We start from the raw sequence: 23,801 nt of genomic DNA on the forward strand, positions 1-23,801 counted from the left end.
GACTGGGTCGTAGGGACCAGGATTCAACGTTCACATGTCATTTATGTTTCTTTATTAGGCCGGGCTATTTCCTCTATTATCTCTTTGTTAAATCATTAATCTTGTTGGGTTGGATTCTTCTCTTGTTTTTTCCTTCCTCATACTGTTTCACCTTTTACCGGAAGGTGTTCAGAAAGGTACCAAAGCAAGGTGATGCACACCCACCCACACACACACACACACACACCCACACACACACACACACACACACACACACACACACACACACACACACACACACACACACACACACACACACACACACACACACACACACACACACACACACACACACTTTGTGTCTCCTTCGCGTTATTCTTGTTGGCCTGAAGGTGAACTACATCGAGGTGGATTCACTGCCCCCTAGTGGCTCCACATGCAATAAGTAACAACACATGGCTTTGATTAACAGACAGATGCGCATTATTTCAACACCACTTATAGTGAATACTGATATGAGATCAAGGAGCAGGTAAGGGATAGACAGTGAATACTGATATATGTGATGAAGGAGAAGGTAGGGGATAGACAGTGAATACTGATATATGTGATTAAGGAGCAGGTAGGGGATAGACAGTGAGTACTGATATAAGGAGCAGGTAGGGGATAGACAGTGAATACTGATGTGATTAAGGAGCAGGTAGGGGATAGACAGTGAATACTGATGTGATTAAGGAGCAGGTAGGGGATAGAGAGTGAAAACTGACATATGCGACTACATGTGATGCAGAAAAATTTGGATCCATCGAGATGGATTGTAACTTTATGGTTTATTAACAAATACAAATCATAAACAGTTGCACATATCTTTAATAACTTGACGCAGAGATGAGCAACGTTTGCTACAGTCCACTGGGTAGGCTGGTAGACTGATCTACCCAGCACACATCTAGGTGGACACGCCCACCTGTGATGTCATAAGGGGCCGATTTCCAAAACGGCTTGTAACGGCTAATCACACCACACCTGGTGGCATGTCATGGGACCTTTAAATCTCCGCGTTGTCCTCGCCCCAGGATCACCAACCCCGTAGCTGCCTGCCATCCACCCCGTGTGCTCCTCTGCCTGCCCAGCTGCCTGGAATCCACCCTTGCCTGTCCATCTCCTGTTGTTGTTCCCTGCCTCCTGCAGGTCGTCCTGTCCACCAACATGGCAGAGACCAGCATCACCCTCAACGACGCGGTGTACGTCATCCACTCCTGCAAGTAAGAAACCCGGTCATGGTGTTTCTGAATGTGTCTTTGTATTGACGGTGTATATACTATGGGTTTTGACCCAGTGTCTGAACACAGGCCACCTATATAAGGTGGCCTGTGTTCTATTATATGCCTTTGGTTGCACCATGTACAGCACTTTGGCCAATGAAAACAGTTTTTAAATGTGCCTTATAAATGGATTTTACTTACTTACTTACTGTGGGGATTGTTGATGTTTCCTTGGGGTTGGTCCCCCAGAAGTGGACGCTGTGGACAGCAACGACGAGCTGCCCTCTCTGGGACGCCCCGTGGCCCACCGTGGAGCCCCGCCTGGGCGAGATGATGGTCATGGGAGGCCTCTTCAAGGGAGCGTCCTGCTCCCACCATAACCGCTCGTTTACATATCATAGAGGAGGGGGAGGGGAAGAGGAGGAGGGGGACAAGGAGGTGAAGGAGGAGGAGGAGGCGGTGGAGGTGGTGGTGGTGGAGGAGGAAGAGGGGGAGGGGGGAGGGGATGATGATCATGGGAGGCCTCTTCAAGTGAGCGTCCTGTTCCCCACCACCAGCGCTCATTCCCATCTATTCTGTATCTGTTTGAACACTGCGTCCAGAAGCCAAACCCATTTGAGTTACTAGTGCTTGTATTGAAGTTACTCTTCGCTCTTCCAACAGTTACCTGTTAGTATTTTAATCAGTGACTTTATATTGTTGATCCTTGCTTCGTTAGATGAGTACTAGGCCCTGTCCCATTCCTCTCCCCTTAACGAGAACACTTCCCTCCACAGTAAAGAGTGAAGTGATAGTGAAGATCGTTCCCTATGAAATGTGACACCACTATAATTAATATTATGCAAATTAGCGTAGTGAACGTGCTCCCCTACGTCACACGCAGCACCGACGTGTCTACACTACAGGAAGGAGCCTACTACTATTTTCATTCACGTTTGAAGAAGTCACCCTTGTGTCGAAAATAAGACAATCTACACATTCAGATCGTAGAGTTAAATCCAGTCTACGGATAAATAATTTAACTTAATATATAACAGTTTGAGAAACATGGAAAATAGCCACTTGCTGTGCTGAGTTCTCAACGTGTCCTGGGTCATACGTGATACTCCCTTGGCTGTAAGTGAGGTACCGAGCTGGCGAGCTGCCAAGGGACTTTAAGGGGAAATAGGCCCTCTCTCTTGCCCCTAAGTATTGGATCACCCTACCCCTCCGAGGGAACGCACAACTTCTAGGGCTAGGGCTCGAATCTAGGGCTAGGGGGAATAATAGGATGGGGCCCTAGTTACTATTGCAGCCCTTCTAGGCGCTATAAATGTTATACGATGTGGTTTGAATTAAACATCACATGACCAAACCAGCAATTTTAGAAATCAACTCTATTCTAGTCTTCACTTCGTGTGTGTGTGTGTGTGTGTGTGTGTGTGTGTGTGTGTGTGTGTGTGTGTGTGTGTGTGTGTGTGTGTGTGTGTGTGCAGAAGCGCCTCAACACGTCCACCCTGAGGATGACCCTGGAGGCCAAGGTCCAGCTGGAGGACATCCGCACCATCTCTGGCTTCCCTGAAGGTGATTGGTTCACATCCCCCCACGCCCCGCCCACCGCAGTCTCTTCTAGGGTCTGGAATCAGCGGGGACGATGCGATATGAAAAGCCGTTGTGTGAATACTGAGATTCTGTAAATATTGTGGTACGGTATTTCAATCTTTTCGGAAGGTTTACGTGGTGGTTTCTGTTCTACAGGTCCTCAATGCAAATGGACGATTGTCCATAGAAAGACACAAATCAGTACCTTCCTATAGAGCTCGCTCTATAGGAAGGTACTGATTTGTGTCAATCTGACAACGTTGCTCAATCAAGTATCGCTTAATCAAAGAGTCCTGATTCTCCCATGAATGGATTCCTATTCCCCCAGCCCCTGCTTGCTCTGCCCTGAGTCAAACCCCTGCATCCAGACATCGTGGCTCTGTTGCTTTTCTTGCATTTCATCGACATTTGGCCTCCGGATGGAGTTTTAGTCTTCAGATAGTCTGAAATGTTGGTAATCGGTCATCGTATGACGTGTGTCTAACCTGAGAACCATGAGTGTGTTTATCAGAGGGTCTGATGAGCCGGGTGTTGAACGCGGAGGGGGCAGACAACGGTCTGGATGTGGGGGTCAGCCTGTTGACCTTTGGGCTCCTACCCCAACGGGTGCGTCTACATGGAGAAGCGGAGGATCCTGACCCCGGAATGATGCGACGCCCTCATCCACAAGACCTCCGTCGACTGTCCTTCAGCAGCCAGGACATGACCTTCCCCTCGCCCTGCTTCGACTTCGGGGAGAAGGTCAGCAGATATTTGCGTTCTCAAAATGACAAGACATCTGTATTGTATATTAACAGAAAAAATCAAAATTGAAGAGATTGATAATCTGGGAAACTACAAAAATCACAGCACCTTATCGGTCCCAAAATGTATCAAGAAAAATATGAAAATGGTTCGATTTTGATTGGTGTGTGTGTGTGTGTGTGTGTGTGTGTGTGTGTGTGTGTGTGTGCGGTACTACCTGGAGGACTGCATCCAGCTGACCCACTTCGTCCCGCCGTCCAATGACAGCAAGGATAAGGAGGGAGGAGATGAGGACGTAAGGAAACCTCTGTACCATGTGACGTGAAATACCATCTAAGGGCCTGATGCATTACCACAGGCCTGCTGTCTCTGAACCAATCAGAGGGCCTGATGCATTACCACAGGCCTGCTGTCTCTGAACCAATCAGAGGACAGTGTGTCTATGTTCCCCGGGTCCTATGTTCCCCGAGCGGGGAACATAGGACCCGGGGAACATAGACAACATAGGGATGACCCCAATCAGAGACAGCAGAGATCGCCAGATAGGCTAGGCTCTGCCTAGCTGGTTAGCTCTCCAGATAGGCTCGCCACCTTTTTACTTACTTTTTGTTTTTGTATACGAGTGTGTGGTTAAAAAAATCAGACTCCACTGTTGTGTGTGTGGTAATATCCTCCCTCCACACTGATGAAGGGGTGAATGGAGACTCCACTGTTGTGTGTGTGGTAATATCCTCCCTCCACACTGATGAAGGGGTGAATGGAGACTCCACTGTTGTGTTGGAGGTAACGTCTCTAGAAGACTTGGAGGATTTCAACTGAACTAACGGGAAGAATCGTCTGAACACACGAGAACTTTCATTTGACCCACTGAGTAGTTTATTAACATTATGATTTATGAACAATTACAAATCATAAGGTATCTTTAATGACTGAACATGTTGACTTGTTCCCAACAGAACACAAAGAAACAATCTTCCTTTGAAAGTAATTTACAACATCGTTACCCTTTCCCATAAAACCCTTATCATCATTCATGATTATGTTGTTAAATCTGCTTTAAATCACGTTCCATGTCAGGCATGGCAAAATATAAACTGATTTTGGATTCCTTTAAAACGATGTTGAAAATATATAAAATATTGTAGTAAAATATCAATCAATCAACATTTAAAACACATTTTACCTTAGAAAGTAAATCTTTGTACAACCGGCTTAAACCAAAGGAAGATCTTCCTTTCATGGTTTATGCTGAACCTTCCAGAAGCCCAATAAAATGCAGCATTTGGAGTTCAGTGGAGTATTTAAATCAAACACAAAGTGTTGTACTTCCACTGAATGGGTTGACCCCTCAGAGCACCAACAGCTGCTGCTCAACAACCCGATGCACTACAGGTACGTCCATGGGTCCACAGGTATTCAAACGTCCCCCTAACAGCTGATCCTCAACAACGTCAGGACTGTGAGGACCCCCCAGACCCAAGCGGCCCCCTCTAATCTGACGCTCAGCAGCCCAGCTGAACACAGAGAGGGCTGAGAGATGAACCACGAGAGACACTGATGTTACCTGCTGCTTACCACCGGCACACAGACCTGCTGTGGGTTTAGATCCATGAAGGATGTGTGTGTGTGTGAGTGCATGTCTGTGTAAATAAGTCTGTGTACATGTACGTGTGTGTGTGTACGTGTACGTGTGTGTGTGTGTGTGTGTGTGATTAAGTCTGTATACGTTTGTGTGTGTGTGTGTGTGTGTGTGTGTGTGTGTGTGTGTGTGTGTGTGATTAAGTCTGTATGCGTTCGTGTGTGTGTGTGTGTGTGTGTGTGTGTGTGTGTGTGTGTGTGTGTGTGTGTGTGTGTGTGTGTGTGTGTGTGTGTGTGTGTGTGTGTGTGTGTGTGTGTGTGTGTGTGTGTGTGTGTGTATGTGTGTGTGATTAAGTCTGTATGCGTTCGTGTGTGTGTGTGTGTGTGTGATTAAGTCTGTATGCGTTCGTGTGTGTGTGTGTGTGTGTGTGTGTGTGTGTGTGTGTGTGTGATTAAGTCTGTATGCGTTTGTGTGTGTGTGTGTGTGTGTGTGTGTGTGTGTGTGTGTGTGTTTATTGAGTCATGAACGATGTGTTTGTTTGTGTGTGCTACTTTCTATGTACATATGTGTTTGTTGGTTTGGGTGTGTTTATGACTGTCTACATGTGTGTACTTTTCCATGGGTCTGTGTGTGTGTTTGTGTATCTACAATGGACACTCACAGAGACACTGAGGAACCACTCTTATGTAACCTAAACCCAGGGAGGAGGACCTCCTGGGTGAAGGAGGCCTGGAAGGTGTGGATGTGTGTCAGTGTGTCTGAGGACCCTCCTCCACCTGGGGACACTCTGTAGAAGGACAGAGAGCCAGCAGGCCGGTCCAGATACACTCCTACTCTGTTAGAGCGAGGGGGGGGGAGACGTATGGATGTTGAACTACCGTTGTGATAGGCAGTGTAGAGAGCAGCATCAGTGTCGTCATCACAAACAAGACTCCAGGACTTGTTGTTCCATCCAAGCAGGCTGTCATCACCCCCTCCTCTCCTTGTCATTCCTCTGTATGCCACTCCTATACCAACCCCTCCTCCCCACTCTACCTCCCAGTAGCAGCGGCCAGTCAGACCCTCTCTACACAACACCTGGTGCGCGACGTCAAACCTCTCTGGGTGATCCGGATACGACTGGTACTCTTCACCCCGCGTCACCTTCCTGCTGTCCTCAGACAGAGAGAGTCGTCTGTGGGCTGTGTTTGGGTCCAGTGTGAGTTCACAGGCATCTGACGGGAGGAACATGATTAGGCTGCTAAACCAATATTATTATTATAATTATCAGCATCATTGTGAAGAAGAGCTTTCTTGCCACACATGTTCGTTGTTAAAAAGCATATCTTTACTTAAAACACAGCACAACCGTCGAGTCACTTGCACAACTCCAGCCCCTCCAGTCTAACACCGGGATTCCACCGGACGCGTACGCGCCGCGGAACGGCTGCGCCGCGGAACGGCTGCGTCCTCTGCCCTGCGTCCATTCCTACCGGGCGCGTAACGGCAGCGTAGCGCTGCCTTGCGAGCCAGCCGTATTCACGCGAGATCACGAGATCATCCTAAACCTAATGTACTCACCTTCCACTCCCAAAACTATTGCAATTAAATTCACGCTTTGTCCTTTCTGACATTTTCCTTATAAAAAGGATGATTTGGTACATAAATGACTTCATGTTGCTGAACTTCGACAATGAGTCTCTCGTCGTCCATGTTGCCGACCCTCTGAGACCCTTTGATTGATTGACTGCTGACCTGGTGCCACCGGTCATGACGTAATAATGTTGATGTGAAGTTACATGAGCTGAGTATTGTGTGTTATTATGAAAATTGACCGAATGCTCTATGGCTTTTACTTTTCACTTCCTGCCCGGCTCGACCTGCTCTCTCGAAATTGACGCGGTTTAGCAGCGGCTCGCGGCAAAAATAGAATTGGACGGAAAGATAGCGCCGTGGCGCGGCACGCCGCTCCTGGGACGCTGCTGAAACGTTCCGCGGCGCGCCCGGTGGAAATGGTCTCATTGATTAGAGTGGAAGCGATCAGCAGCGGTGACCGCGGCGCAGCCGTCTCGCGGCGTGCACGCCTCCGGTGGAATCAAGGCTTAAGGCCCCGTTTACACGAGGACGCTTGCGGGTAAAAACGACAAAATATTTTATCGGAAGTGCCTTTCGTTTAGACGGGGACAGCGTTTTTGGGGCATGAAAACGCATAAATCTGAAACCACCCTCCAGAGTGGAAAAGTTGAATACGCTCCGCCGTAGCGTTTCCGTCTACACTGCAAAGACGCAAAACACTGCTCAGATCAGCTCACGTCGCGTACGCGTTTACGTCACATACATGTGCAAGTACAAGGAAATAAACAAACATGTCAGATTATTTCCATGCGTCGGACCTTCAAGCTGCTCTGGCAGCTCTAACAAGCGTACAGGAGTCTTTCCATGAAATGTACAGATAGAATTACTGAACAGAGAAGGATCTTTTTGTTTTTTACGGCACGGATAAGAGAAGAAGGAAGATTCTACGCATGCACTCAGACATGGCGGTGTTGTGTGATAGTGTATCACAGCACCACCTAGCCGCCTGGCATGCATACCCATTCGAATTCCACACACTTTTGCGTCACCGTATGCACGCAGATTTCCTCCCGAAAACGCTCGTCTAAACGCGGAATAAAAAGTGAATACGCGACGCCACTTTTGCGTCTTCTGTTCAGACCGTCATCGTGTAAATGTAGCCTAAAACTCTGGCCCTCTTAAAGAGCACAAGAATGGGTGTGCCTCAATTAGCGTATGAGCCACAGCTGCGGACTATCAAGGCTAACCAGCCAGACAGGAGCACATGAATCTTTTAAAACATGTTTAAAAACAGATTCATCATTATTAAATAAACAGCATCACCAGCTCTAATTGGAATCTAAGATGAAACACATGCATCATTCAAAACATGTTAACATGATTATTATGTGCCATAGCTAATGTAATGACAGGAATTAAAGCGATATTATAATTATTATAATAGTGACAAGATGATAGTTTGATTCAATAGTTTTTTAATATAAAATAGACATGTAATTATGATTAACAGTATCCTGATTATTATGCTGTTAAGTCCAATGTTGTAAAATCATCACTCATGATATAATCACAGCAATTATGTTAATATGTAAGATACATGATGTCAGTCATCTGCTTCATTCCCAGATATCTGAATGAACAGACGTCCCCTCCTGCTGTATGCATGGACTTTCCCTCTCAATAGTCAGTGTGTGTTGTGATGAATCAAACAGACACTTACACTTCTTTAGAGCTGGCTTCAGTCTCCACACTCCACTGTGCTCCACACTGGGGGGGGGAAACAAAGTGAGAGCAGCATGAAACATTCACCTTCATCATCTGCTGTCTCATTACTTTCTACACAACATAAGTTACAGCTGCCTTTTCAAACCACTTCATCTAGCAGAGGCTTGAATCCTTGTGGGACTTTGTCCCTGAGTGGTGAGCTGTCCTCTCCATACCTAAGAGTGTCCAGTCTCCAGAGTGGATCCTCCAGTCCAGCAGAGAGCAGCGCAGCTCCTGAGTCTCCTGGGTGATTGTAGCTCAGGTCAAGCTCTGTCAGATGGGAGGGGTTGGAGCTCAGAGCTGAAGCCAGAGGAGCACAGCCTTCCTGTGTGACCAGGCAGCCAGACAACCTACACACACACACACACACACACACACACACACACACACACACACACACACACACACACACACACACACACACACACACACACACACACACACACACACACACACACACCTTTATTTATTATATCTGGATGAGAATAGTTCTTACTGAAGTAAACAAGTTAATAAAGTATTAATTCCATATGAAGAACAACTAAAAGCTTTATGATCTATTTTAGATCACAGCCCGTCTAGAGCCTCACCACCATGTCTACACTAATGGCAACTCCTCAGAGTTACATAACATATAACACATAACATCCATAACATACAGACAGCAACCCCTAACCCTCACATGAGCTGGCCAGAGTTACATCACATATAACATACATAACATGCTAGCAGTTAACAGGACAGCAACCCCTCACCCTCACATCAGCTGGCCAGTGTTCTGTCAGCTAGAATAACCTGATAACTCATAACAGACTAGCAGCTAACAAGACAGCAAAAATAATAAACTCCCCATCAAACTAACACATTTTATTTATGTTCCTAAAATCCTCGTCCTCTAAAGTTCTGCTCCTCCTCTGGCCTCTCATCCTCTCATCTGTGGTCCACTGACACGGTGACCCCAGCCTACAAATGAATAATGATGCTGAATCTGTCAGGGATCTTAGGCCCAGTTCAGACCAAAGATTTGCCTCGCAACGACTTGCAACGAGACTGTTTTGGAACGTCGCAGGGGAAAAGTTGCAGCAGTGTGAACTGGTCGTTGCAGCGCGGCTGATGCCGTCGCAAGGAGTCGCCAGAGATTGAACATGTCAAATCCCCAGGTCCAGTTTTAGAACACAATGACGTACCTATTTCTCTTCAGCCAATCAGGACACACCACAGAACAACTTGTACATCACGGCCTTACTCCGTCCCGGTCCCGTACTGTCCACAGTACATGTTAGCTATAAACTTTGTTATGGTTACATGCGGCCATTCCCACATGCCCCCATTCAGACACCTTTTAGTTGGCCTACTGCCATTCCGACAGTCTACCAATCAGTGGCGCCAACTTCAGGTCAACATTGGGGGATCATAATTATTTTGTTCAAATGTGTTCAACCAAAAAGTGGCCATTTCAGTATTATTTATCTGTAATTTATTTGATTAATTCCAAATTTTGTTTTTGATGATGTATGAAATAACCCATTACATCAATTGACGACTGCATTTTACAAGTGTGTTATGAGTGGCATGGCATGCACTCATTTAACATGCCCTGGGAATGTATAAATATTCTTGAAACTTAGAACTGGACCATATATTCATTAGAGTTGGATTTAAACTCAATGCAGGACCACTATTGGAGTGGAATGGACGAACATTGGAACGAAATTAATTGTTTGGAGTGCTGCGGCAGAACGAATCAAGGAATGGACGCAGTATCGGCCCAAAAGCAACAGGCCTACAATGCGCTTTACAAAGTAGGAAGGTGAGAATATAGCCTAGTCCCCCCCCTTTACACACAAATTCTCGAAGGGGATCAATAAAAATATACCAACAGTTTTTGCAAATAGAAATCTGTCTAAAAAGAATGGCGTAGGCACCCTGTTTCACCCACATGCAAGAATGAGTTCACGTCTGGGTGTAGGCTTCAAACGCGATTAACTATTTAGTGCAAAAACGCCAATATATTCTTTAATTTCCTGACCACTTGTTTTTTTATCCCGATAAAAGCCTCCTAAGGACTGTTCCTCTGTGTCTCTCTCGTAGATTGCACCATCTTTCAACTTCTTTGTTTAATGCGTTTCCATGATCAGCAGCTCGCGGTGTCACTTTCTCTCCAGTTAGAACTGCTCCTGATGATATCGCTGCGTTGTCTCTGTGGAGACAGCGCAGCAACACCTCTACCGAAGCCCCCGCCCCCCCCCGGAACCGCGGAGCCGTCGCATTTACATCAGAATGAAACCCAATAAACCGCCAATGTGTGTGTAGGGTCCGGGAGGGTACATTGGGGTGCAAGCTCAAGCAACCTAATTGCAAACCTAAGTTAGGCTACTTTTTAGCGTGATGCTGATGCTGTTGCGGCTCTCAGCTGTGCCAGAGCGTTCACAGTTGCTAGGGAAACCACCTGACGTCGCCCCCCGGCGCAGCAGTTTGAACTGCCCCATTTTTAGAACGTCGCATCCCGTCTTGTCGCAAGGAGTTGGAAGGAGTTGCGAGTTGCAAGTCGTTGCAAGGCTAATCTTTGGTCTGAACTGGGCTTTAGACACGTGTCGTCTGTTCTTTTAGATCACAGCCCACCTAGTCCTGGATCATCCCTTACTATTAAACAAACCCAAAGACACATTTAACCCTAACCCTGACCTGAGAGTTTCCAGTGTACAGTGTGGACTCCTCAGTCCAGCAGAGAGCAGCTTCACTCCTGAATCCTGCAGATCATTGGTACTCAGGTCCAGCTCTCTCAGACTAGAGGAGTTGGAGCTGAGAACTGAGGCCAGAGCTTCACAGCATCTCTCTGACAGACGACAGACATTCAGCCTTCACACACAAAATAAAAAGACCATGTTACTGTGTTTAAGTCTTTAACATTTTCCACAATTGAAAGAGAAGTTATGCCAATGTTACATTTTTTTCTTTTAAATGCTAATAATAAGCTTTAAAAAAGCCTGACTACATGTGAATAGGTAGAATAAGAATAATACAAAATAGTAAACTGTACTTATATAACATTCAACTTATACTGTCATGACAACAACGATATCAATATGTTGAGTTATTCTTGTAAAAAAATATTATTTAGGGGTGTGAATTTTGACTTTATGGGCTTAAATCTGAACATTTCTTTATTTTAGTTTTTTTTGTACTCTAATATAGATCCTTGTGCTGTAAAGCTTTGCACATTGAGTAAAACTGACCTGAGAGTTTCCAGTGTACAGTGTGGACTCCCCAGTCCAGCAGAGAGCAGCTTCACTCCTGAATCCTGCAGATCATTGTTACTCAGGTCCAGCCCCCTCAGACTAGAGGAGTTGGAGCTGAGAACTGAGGCCAGAGCTTTACAGCATTCCTCTGACAGACGACAGGCAATCAGCCTGCACACACAATAAACAGAACATGTTAGGAACCCTGATTTAATGTTTTAGACGACTTTTCTGATAGTTAGCTATCAGAAACTTTTCTTTTCTGATAGTTACATAAAAATGATGATACATTATTCTTCTATAAATTATATTGTGGTGATCACGGCCGTGGTCACCGTGTCCGGGTGCCGCAAAGGATCCTGGGAGGCTCGGGGGGAAGCGGCACCGCCACCAAGGGAGTTGTGTGCGTGCGTGCGTGCGTGCGTGCGTGCGTGCGTGCGTGCGTGCGTGCGTGCGTGCGTGCGTGCGTGCGTGCGTGCGTGCGTGCGTGCGTGCGTGCGTGCGTGCGTGCGTGCGTGCGTGCGTGCGTGCGTGCGTGCGTGCGTGCGTGCGTGTATTGTGTAACTGCTTTAAACCTGGGCCCCGTTTCCCGATAACGATGGATCCAAGCTCGTACGATCATTCTCACGAAGGATCTTGCGAATCTTCGTAAATTTCTTTGGAGCGTTTCCTGAAACTCCTCCTAACATGAACGCGCGTGCTCTGCCCTAACGACGTTTGTAGGCTTGTATCGGTCCACTGACACGGTGCTGGAATAGGGGGGTCATGAATATTTGTTTCAAATGTGTTCAACCAAAAAGTGGCCATTTCAGTATTATTTATCTGTAATTTATTTGATTAATTCCAAATTTTGGTTGTGATGATGTATGCAATAACCCATTCCATCAATTGACGACTGCATTTTACAAGTGTGTTATGAGTGGCATGGCATGCACTCATTTAACATGCCCTGGGAATGTATAAATATGCTATGAAACTTAAAACTGGACCATTTATTCATTAGAGTTGGATTTAAATTCAATGCAGGATCACTATTGGAGTGGAATGGAGGAACATATTACACCACCAGGTGCGAGTGTGATTAGCCATAACAAGCCGTTTTTGAAGCTGTGCAGCTTCTGACATCACAGGTGGGCGTGTCCACCTAAATGTATGACGGATAGATGGTATAATATGTCCCCTTTAAACAAATTAAGTCACAGTATTTGCATCAATCAAAGGTTATAGGTCTACGTAGACTAATTATAATGTGGCGAGCAGCACAGGAATGACCCGACAGGGTCTGCTCGCCAAAATATAATTGGTCTACGTAGACCTATAACCTTTGATTGATGCAAATACTGTGACTTTAATTGTTTAACTCCCACTCTCAACAGGAGAAGTGGGAAGGAACTATTATTATATTTTGCGTATATAATTGAGAAGATGCAATGGCAACTCTTGGATAACTTTTCAACTTTTCATTTTCCCACATAAACAAGAAGGTGTAATATGTCCAATGGCACCACCCTGATAAACGTGGTCAGCAAAGGTACTGAGTCATTCGATTATATATTTAGGCGGCATTTAGGATTGATCTTCAAACCAGGGGCAAGTAGTCGTTTTTTAATAGTCTCCTGATATGGAACTGTTTGCACGTTAAGTAACACTGACCTGAGAGTTTCCAGTGTACAGTGTGGACTCCCCAGTCCAGCAGAGAGCAGCTTCACTCCTGAATCCTTCAGTTTATTAGAACTCAGATCCAGCTCTCTCAGACTAGAGGAGTTGGAGCTGAGAGCTGAGGCCAGAGCTTCACAGCATCCCATTGACAGATCACAGCAATTCAGCCTGCACACAATAAAAAGAACATGTTAGGAAGTGAGATTAAAAGTGATTAAAAGATCCAACCAGCTCACAGGAGAAACATGGTGTAGCTAACGAACAGCGCTGGAGGGGAGGACGTCCAGTGATGATAGCGCCTCCGCTCTCCTCGCTGCTATCAGGAATCAGGGAAGTGAGCTCAAGGAGATGACTGGACATTCAAACTTCCTTCAGCAGTCCCCTGATGGCCGTAGGGATCCTGAACTCTGTGTGAACAGAGTCAGACCTAACGAAGCAGAGGGCTGTGGAGCCAAGGAGGGCCTTCAGCGCTCTATCAGTCCCAATGCTTCCTTCTGTGAGACTATTGATTCATTAATTCAACCTTTTATTTTGATCAATCATCATAAATGTGCTTAAGCTCATTTACAAAAACCTAAAACACTAAGGGCACTTGCCCTTCCTGACTTCAGACACTTTTACCAGGCTCCAAAACGAGGACGACTATGAAACCCCTCTGGGGCTTGGCTTCTCTACATATTCAAACATTCAATGTTATTCTGTATCCCTACATATTGAATAGATTCATATTGTTCTGTATTTCTACATATTCAATCGTTTCATGTTGCTCTGTATTTCTACATATTCAATCGTTTTATGTTATGTATTTCAACCTATTAATACATGTTGTCCTGCATGTCAACATATTCAATTATGTTGCTTTTATTTCTACGTATTCAATAGTTCTATTTTGTTCTATTTCTACATATTCAATCCTATTATGTTGCTCAGTATTTCTACATAATCAATAGTTTTATGTTGTTCTGTATTTATTCGTATTCAATTGTTTTATGTTGCTCTGTGTTTCTACATATGTTGTTCTGTATTTCTACATCTTAAATTGTTTGACCTATTTCTGTATTTTATGTCTTCAATTGAAGTTCTGAAGATAAAATATATATAAAGTATATCTGTAAAAAATTATGACGTAGCAAAGACCTTATAAAGTCATGGCAACAAAAAATAAATTGTTGAGTTTTTCGTATGAAAATTATACATTTATGAACTTGAAATTAATTATACATTCATATAGCGCTCTTCAAGTCACCTTACATTGACTTCATATAGGGCTTTACAGTGAAGGGGGGACCTCACTAACCACCACGAATGTGTAGCATCCACATGGGTGATGCACGGCAGCCAATCGGCGCCAGAACGCTCACCATACATGAATTGTGAATGTGTGATTGGAATGTCATATTTTACTTTGTTGACCCCATTGTCATGTACATTACCTTTAACACACACGTACATACACCTATATACATGCTTACACTACCAAGGGACCACAATGGAAATAAGCCCACGGTCTTTTATGTGTTATCCTTTTGACCTGTTCATTTGTATGCTTACGTTTGTGCATGTGTCAATAAAGAATTTCAATCATTTCAATCAATCAATTAAACACCAGCTTGAGGTGGAGAGTGAGGGGATGAATAGGGAGCCAGATTGAATGAGCCTGGTTGGGCAGCTTTAGCCAGGACCCGGGGAATCCCCTACTCTTTTTGCAATAAGTGCCCTGGGATCTTTAAAGGTCCAATGACATGCTATTTTATGGATGCTTTAATATAGGTATTAGTGGGCCACTAACACAGTATTCAAAGACGTTCCGGAAATTCAGCCGTGGTGCAGTTACAGCCACTCCGAGCCAGTTGCACATTGAGCTTCCCCCAAATGCGCTGTTTTGGTGTCTGTAGCTATAATGCAAATGAGGAGGAGCGAGGCGGGTCAAGGAGGAGGGTGGGGGTGTGGCCCTGAGCAGCTTGCAGCCACGGTACCATACGCTCTGTTTACGGTGGCTGTATCGCTATGGCGAGGTGCACACAGCCTTTAGCCGTGTTCTGTAAATATTCTAGAACACAAAGGAGACCTGGCTGGAGCTCTATATGGTATCTAAATAATATCATATTATACATAGATATCTATTAGGGATGGGCACAAGTAGTCAATTCCAAATTAAAAAATAAATAAATTAAAAAAAATTAAAAAAGTAAAAAGTAAATTGATTCATTTGCTTCAGAAAGCTTTGTTTGTGTATATATATGTATATGCAAACTCGAGTTTGCCTGTCCACCAACCGAGTTCATTTGTAACGAGGAGTACTTGAGTAATCGATTCCTCACGCACAGGGGCGTAGCTTGGGCCGGGGCTTCCGGGGCGGGGCCCCGGGGGGGGTGGGGAGGTTGTATCGTGAACCTACGGACTTCAGTGGGGGTTTCACTCCGTCTGCGCACGGCACCTTCTCAACAATAATCAATAATCTTCCTCCCACTCAGGGTGAAAATGGTAGGTCTTAGCTCGTTTCCCCTCAGCCATGCCAACGTTTAGGAGTGCGTAACTACTGTTGACGGCTTTCAACTGCTGTTGACAGCGCATGCGCTACCGCGCGTATAAGTCCCGCGCAAATTTTATTTTATTTAAAAAAATATATATATATATATATATTTTTTTTTTTCTTCTTCACCCCTCGCGGTCGACTTGGGATCTGTCCGCGGTCTACCAGTAGACCGCCATCGACTGGTTGGGCACCCCTGTTATAGACTCTCTTCTCCCATAACATCACAGTCAGGGTGGCTTATATAATTTATCTTCCTCTGCCTTAATGTATGTAATTTGGTTACAGTAGTGATATTTTGGCCAGGAATAAAAAAGTATATACAATCGCTATTTCATTTATTTTATTTTATTTTCAACATTTACAAAAGAATAGGGCCTGCTGGGAAATCTGTTCGACCAATCACTGTGATGTTTTGAGTGTACATACGACGTACCCTACATGATACTCCCGTATACCACAATGCAATGCGGTCGTGTTTTTCCGAAGGAGAAGAAGAAGCTGATTAACCGCGAAAACGAATACATTTAATAATGGAGTCTCTGTCTTCGTTTAGAAATGTCAACAATTTATTTGGAATCTAACATAGAAAATGTAACATTCAAAATTAATTAAAAAAAACTTGAACAAGGAAATGTTACATTCAACATCAATCCAACCTCCAGCTTTCCTCGTTAGTGCCCGGTTTGATTACATGATGTGGGCGCATCTGTCTGCGTCACACAAATACCCGGCGCATTTACTGACGCACATGACGTTTAAAAATGTTCAGCGTAGTGTCCGAATCCTCGTTTGTTCGTTCCCTATATAGTGCACTATAGCATGAACACTATATAGGGAATAGTGAGTGAGTGTATAACGAATGATTACAAACACAGCTAGTATCTCCAACTCTAACATATTGTTAAAAGCTAAGCCATACCATTGCAATGTTTTGCAAGCTAAAAAGTGGTACTAAAAAACGTAAAGAGAAGAAAGACCTGGCACACAATTCGAAATGTTTGCACAGTGTTTTTCCTGTACCTCACCATACCAGTGACAGTAGCCACGGCAGAGCGGTCATTTCCAAGCTCAAATTGATAAGACTTCCCTAAGGAGCGCCATGGCACAGTAGCGATTGAGTGTATTGGCCATACTCTCAATCGAGAATGAAAGAGCAAGGAAATTGGATTTCACCTCTATTATCAACAAGTTCGCTGAACAGAAGGCACGCAGAGTTAACTTCTGAACGGGTAAGAGCAGTTGTTATTTTATTATTGGTTATGGCCGCTGTGCCATGTAGGAGTATGTTACCATTGGCATTTTGATTAGGCCATAGTTGTGCTGTTTGGGAAATGTAGTTGTGTGGTCAGCTGAATGGAGTATTTATGTTTTGTTTTTGATAGTAGGCAGTGTGTTGCAAATACAGTGTGTACGTGGTCCTAATAATGTTTCTGTGATTTTGACGTGTGATCTAGGGATGCTAAGTCTCTGTCCATGGTTCTGATGATGATTTTGCGTTCTCTCGTTGTGGCGGCTGTTGGCTTAGGCCCTATGGGGGAGTGGATGCATTCGTGTGTGTGTGTGTGTGTTTGTGTTTGTGTGTGTGTGTGTGGGGGGGGCCAGCGCGATCTTGCCCCGAGGCCTAGCACAACTAAGCTACGCCACTGCTCACGCCCATCCCTAATATCTATATCATATAACATATATTAACACCGCCAAAAGCTGTGTGAGCCTCCATACGATATTATGAATCTCAAACGACCGTGTTGGGTTCTCCAACGTCTCTGGTTCTTCCACTTCCGCATCAATCAGAAGAAGACTGAACCACGACATGGAGGATAAAGGGATTGTTGCCCGCGATTGTTGACCGCGGTTGTCTCCCACCGGAGCCCGCTGCCGAGGGACCACCGCCTCCTGCAGCGCCGAGGCGGTGGTCCCTCGGCAGCGGGAAGCGGGGCTCAAGCAGGAGACATTCGCCGCCAACAAACCCTTTCTCCTCCAAGTCGTGGTTCATGTCTTTCTGGGAGGCAAAGCCAAAGTTCCTTTCCCCCAATTCCTTCTCAACCATGGCTGAGATAACCCCCACTACAGTCTCGTTGTGGAAAGACGAACACACACACACACACACACACACACACACACACACACACACACACACACACACACACACACACACACACACACACACACACACTTGTGTCTCATTGCCGGGCCAAATTATCTGGGTGGGCAAGGCAGAGAAAGGGGAGGAGCTTAGATCCTTTATGACAACATATGGGACCACATTCCAAATCAGCGCGCTTGAGCCTCCGGTTTTTCAAAGGTGAGCAGAACACCTAAGTGCTCGTTTTACACCAAACACAAGTTTTAGCCACTGGGGGACCATAGGCAGGCTAGGGGAACTCATATTTATGTTAGAAAACCTCATAAAGTGAGATATTCATGCCATGGGACCTTTAATAACCTCCGTGAGTCAGGACCTCGGTTTTACATCTCCTCCGAAGGACGGCACCTTCCACAGCACAGTGTCCCCGTCACTGCACTGGGGCATCAGGATGATGTTAAGGCCAGAGAGAAGAGTGCCACCTACTGGCCACCAACCGACACCACTTCCAGCAGCAGCTCAGTGTTCCCAGTTGGTCTCCCTTCCAGTACTAACCAAGCCCACCTGCTTAGCTTCAGAGGTTCAGCTAAGCTACATTGGTCTGGCTGCTGGTTTATTTAGACCATGGTTTCTCAACGGGGGCGGTACCACCCCCTGGGGGGCGTTCGCACAACCTAGGGGGGCGCTGGGAACGTGATTCCATTTTTTGGGGGGGGATTTTAAACTTTCATTGTTATTCTTTTTGGGCGAAGAAAATAGGCTACCTGAAATAAATAGCCTATTTTCATTTATTGGTTTCTAACCCCTCTACCGTCTCAGCTACTTTTTACTGTCTATGCGCAGTGGAATAGTAATAATACAGCGCGGTTCGGTCCTTCACACGCCCGGACTCCTGTTACATCAGCTATCGTCATGATCTCTATAGTAACGCTGATAAACATAACCCAAGTTCGCGGGTTAACAGTTCAATAACCAACACAACACAATCAAACATGGCCGATAGCAAGAAAAAAATATCACATTTTGTTTCATAGCCCGTTTTCCTCCGTCCTCTTGCTGTTGTTCAGTTCCAGCTGCTCTGAGCATAGTCTCCACGAAAAGACTGTTGCATTTCGAATACAAAATATATAGGCCGAATTAGGCCTCTGCGCGCAATCTGTTTTTGCGTTGCCCGGGCCGCGGTGCCCGTGGTTCCCTGGCCATTCATTCATTCGTTCACGTGGCACCGCGGGAGTTGTTGCGGTGCCCCAGGTCACGGTGCCCGGGCCGCAGGGTGCCGCGGCCGGGGCACGATGGGAGACGTGGCGGCCTCTCTCCCTCCCTCCCTCCCTCTCTCTCCCTCTCTCCCCCTCCCCCCCCCTAGCCAATCAGAGGTGAAACATTTGCATGTCATGAATATTCATTGATATTTTTATATTTTTTGCACCAAAACCGACTCAGAGGGCATTCATTGCTATTAGTGACCGACGCAAAATCAATGAAAAACGATGCATTGACAACTTTAAGCAATACAACACGAGTGTGAGTGGGGTTGTTTATTTATTTATTTTTATTGGGGGGGGGGGGGGCGCCAGAGGATCAGGGTAAGGTCAGGGGGGCGTTTGCTCAAAAAGGTTGAGAACCACTGATTTAGACCGATAAACTGATGGATGCAAATACTGCAACCTCATTTGTTTAACTACCACTGTCCCGTTAACAGGGGATTGTGGGAACGCAATTTTATTATATTTTGTGTTTATAATTGAAAAGTTGCAATGGCAACTTTGGGATTACTTTTTCAACTTTTCATTTTCGCATCCCACATAAACAACAAGGTGTAATATGTCCAATGGCACCACTCTAACGCCTGATTAGAGTGATCACTGCCACTCTAATCAATGAAACCATTTCCACGGGGCACGCTGCGGAACGTCTCAGCAGCGTCCCAGGAGCGGCTCGCCGTGCTGAACCGCGTCAATTTCAACAGAGCAGATCGAGCCGGGCAGGAAGTGAAAAATTGAAAGCCATAGAGCATCCGGTCAATTTTCAAAATAAAACACAATACTCAATGCTCATCACAACTTCACATCAACATTATTACGTCATGACCGGTGGCTCCAGGTCAGCAGTCAATCAAATTGTCGAAGTGGAGCAACATAAAATAATTTATGAAATAAATCATCCTTTTTATAAGGACAATTTCAGAAAGGACAAAGCCTGGCATTTAATTGCAGTAGTTTTGGGAGTGGAAGGTGAGTACACTAGGTTTAGAATTATCGCGTGATCTTGCGTGAATACGGCTGGCTCGTAGGCAGCGCTACGCTGCCGTTACACGCCCGGTGGAAATGGACGCAGGGCAGAGTTCGCAGTCGTTCCGCGCCGCGTACGTCCCCGGTGGAAATCAGGCGTAATACATGTGGTCATCAAAGGTATTGAGTTATTATCTGATATAGTTTGAGGTCATTTAGGTATGATTCTCAAACCAGGGGGCAGTAGTTAAGTCTTCTAAAACGGAACCTTGTGGTGTAACTGTTTGCACTTTGAGTAAAACTGACCTGAGAGTTTCCAGTGTACAGTGTGGACTCCCCAGTCCAGCAGAGAGCAGCTTCACTCCTGAATCCTTCAGTTTATTGGTACTCAGCTCCAGCTCCCTCAGACTAGAGGAGTTGGAGCTGAGAACTGAGGCCAGAGCTTTGCAGCATCTCTCTGACAGCTTACAGCCATTCAAGCTTCACAAAAAAACAGAACATGTTGAGAACCGTGATTAATGGTTTTAGAAGACTTTTCTGATAGTTGAACAAATGATTATACATTAGCTCTTTAAATGGTAGTCACATATTAGGTGTACAATGTTGATACTAACAACAATGCAATAACATTTGTTTTGTAGTTCTGAAAACTGTAACATTACTTTTATAGAATTATGTATATAGCGTGTATCGTAAAACATGTTATAAGTATGCCAACAGATACATGATATTATAACTTTTGTATTCTAGTATTATGTATATTGTATTGTGTGCATTGCAATACATGTTCTTAGTGCACTGTCAGAGATGTTTTGTAATTTACTATAACTTATATATTCTAGTATTATGTATAATAGTGTATTCTTAATACATGTTATGAGTGAACCTACAGAGATGTTTTGGAGGCTTTGACCAATGGCAGCAGCCCCAGAAGACCCTCGTCAGAAGCAGAGTATTTCTTCAGGTAAAACACGTCCAGCTGCTCTTCTGATGTCAGTACGATGAAGACCAGAGCTGACCACTGAGCAGAGGAGAGAGATTCTGTGGAGAGTCTTCCTGATGTCAGGTACTGTTGGATGTCCTCCACTAGAGAACGGTCATTCAGCTCATTCAGACAGTGGAACAGATTGATGCTTCTCTCTTGAGAGAGATCTCCACCTATCTTCTCCTTGATGTAATGGACTATTTGGGTATTGATCCGTGACCTCCTTCCTGTCTGTCCCAGTGGATCTTTTTTAGTTAGATTGCCCAGTGATTTACTTCCTCTTGGTCCCAGCAGACCTTGTAGGAGCATCTGATTGGTCTCTAGAGAGAGGCCCAGGAGAAAGCGGAGGAACAAGTCCAGGTGTCCGTTCTCACTCTGTAAGGCCATGTCCACAGCACTCTGGTAGAGGGGGAGGAGTTCAGCTTCCCTGGGGGTTGGATGTACTTCTGAGAGCAGGTTGACACCAGTGTTGATGTAGGACAGAAAGACATAAAGGGCAGCCAGAAACTCCTGGATGCTCAGATGGACGAAGCAGAACATCCTGTCCTGGTGCAGTCCACACTCCTCTTTAAAGATCTGGGTGAACACTCCTGAGTACACTGAGGCTGCTCTGATATCGATGTCACACTCTGCCAAGTCTGCCTCGTAGAAGATCAGCTGGCCTTTCTCCAGCTGGTTAAAAGCCAGTTTCCCCAGAGAAACAATGATCTCCCTGCTCTCCGAACTCCAGTGTGGATCGGTTTCAGCTCGCCCATGATACTTCCTGTCCCCCTGTATGGACAGAAGCTTCAGGAAGTGGCTGTACATCTGAGTCACGGTCTTGGGCACCTCTTCTCCTCTCTGGGATGTTTTGAAGAAGTCCTCTAGAACTGTTGCAGTGATCCAACAGAACACTGGGATGTGACACATGATGTGGAGGCTTCGAGATTTCTTGACGTGAGAGATGATTGTGGTGGCCATTGTCCCCTCTCTGAATCTCCTCCTGAAGTACTCCTCCTTCTGTGGGTCGGTGAACCCTCTTACCTCGGTCACCATGTCAACACACTCAGCAGGGATCTGATTGGCTGCGGCAGGGCGTGTGGTTATCCAGATGCAGGCAGAGGGAAGCAGGACTCCCCTGATGATGTTTGTCAGCAGCACGTCCACTGAGGTTGGCACGGTGACATCAGTCCAGATCGGGTTGTTCTGGAAGTCCAGAGGAAGTCGACACTCATCCAGACCATCCAAGATGAAGACTACTTGGTCATGGTCGTATCTGTAGATTCCTGATTCTTTGGTTTCAACAGAAAACTGATGAAGAAGTTCCAGTAAGCTAAACTCTTTCCCTTTCAATAAATTCAGTTCTCTGAAAGTGAGGAGAAATGTGAAGTCTATGTCGTGGTTGGCTTTGCCTTCGGCCCAGTCCAGAGTGAACTTGCGTGTTAAGAGAGTTTTACCAATGCCGGCCACTCCGGTTGTCATTATTGTTCTGATTGGTTTATCTTGTCCAGGTAAAGGTTTAAAGATGTCTTCACAACTGATTGGTGTTCCCTCGTTGGCTTGCTTCCTGGAATCCTTTTCAATCAGTCTGACCTCATGTTCCATGTTGACCTCTCCACTGCCTCTCTCTGTGATGAAGAGCTCTGTGTAGATCTCATTCAGAGGTCTCTGCTTTCCTGCTCTAGCGATTCCCTCAAGCACACAGTAGAACTTCTTCTTCAGATGAGCCTTGAGTTCATGTTGCCACTGGACCGCAACAGCTCCTAAATCACAAACCAGCAGAAACATACCATTGATATTTAAAAGCAATATTACTGGTGTACAGAAAAAAGTACTGAAAGTTCTACATTAAAGGGATCTTATAACTTTATCAGCAGTGTTATGGTTGTTAAGTATCAGGGGTATCAGTGACTTTCTAACCTGATATAACAAGATAGTGGTGCATCACTTCCACGTAGTTATTCTGTTGTTGATCAGCAGTTTAACGTTTAACATTCTTTAACCTGATACGCCCACAATAACCCTACATATCTGGATCAAACCATTCAACCTGATACCCCCACAATAACCTTACATATCTGGATCAAACCATTTAACCTATATATGAGTATCTTACCACTCCCCAGCTTGTCGGCCAGTTCCTCCTGGTTCATCTCCATCAGGCAGAGCTTTGTGATGTCTACCACTCCCTCTATGGCGCGCCTCCTCTGCTCCTCGTTCTTATCATCCTCCTCCTCGTCCTCCCTCTGACTCTCTGAGCATTGTGGGTAATCTGAGAAGAGATCCCTCCAGAGCTTCTTCAGCTCCTTGTCTAGAAAAGCGTGTGCGTTCTCCTCAGCCCTCTGGAACAGAACAAACATCAAGAAGAACTTTACTTTGAACTAACTGAGGACATCAGAAGCATCTGTCCTAGATTAACGTCTCCCTGGTCTAAAAGAGGGAAAACTGGAGACTATAAGCTCCACAAGAGATGCTTTTATTGCCCATGTAGAGCCAGGGGTACTGCTAGAGATTGTGGGCCTTATCAAAGAATATATTGGGCCTCAAACCTAGACCACCCACCAGCCTAGAAAATCCATTTGACCACCCATAGATTGATAGACTGGTAGCTCTAGTGTAGCCTAGT

At 45.4% G+C, this 23,801-nt stretch overlaps 1 protein-coding gene and 1 long non-coding RNA gene across 2 annotated transcripts in view; both read right to left on the minus strand.

Annotated features, from left to right (window-relative positions):
* Window positions 1–794: 794 nt before the first annotated feature.
* LOC132452780 (uncharacterized) lies at window positions 795–2,271 on the minus strand. The gene is made up of 2 exons (XR_009524506.1): window positions 1,446–2,271; window positions 795–1,238 (listed from the first exon to the last, which is right to left on the minus strand). It is a non-coding gene; the product is annotated as an uncharacterized LOC132452780 (long non-coding RNA).
* A 2,151-nt stretch (window positions 2,272–4,422) lies between these two features.
* Window positions 4,423–23,801, minus strand: part of LOC132452742 (NACHT, LRR and PYD domains-containing protein 12-like) — a gene marked incomplete at its 5' end in the record, with an annotated part of 161,259 nt that continues 141,880 nt past the window's right edge. Inside the window, 6 exons of the mRNA XM_060045514.1 lie at window positions 4,423–6,362; window positions 8,423–8,469; window positions 8,643–8,816; window positions 11,152–11,325; window positions 11,703–11,876; window positions 13,359–13,532. Of these exons, the coding sequence (XP_059901497.1) occupies window positions 5,806–6,362; window positions 8,423–8,469; window positions 8,643–8,816; window positions 11,152–11,325; window positions 11,703–11,876; window positions 13,359–13,532 (1,300 nt within the window). The remainder of the gene's footprint in view (window positions 6,363–8,422; window positions 8,470–8,642; window positions 8,817–11,151; window positions 11,326–11,702; window positions 11,877–13,358; window positions 13,533–23,801) is intronic.

Source organism: Gadus macrocephalus, chromosome 23 (assembly GCF_031168955.1).
Source record: "Gadus macrocephalus chromosome 23, ASM3116895v1".
Classification (NCBI taxonomy): Eukaryota; Metazoa; Chordata; class Actinopteri; order Gadiformes; family Gadidae; genus Gadus; species Gadus macrocephalus.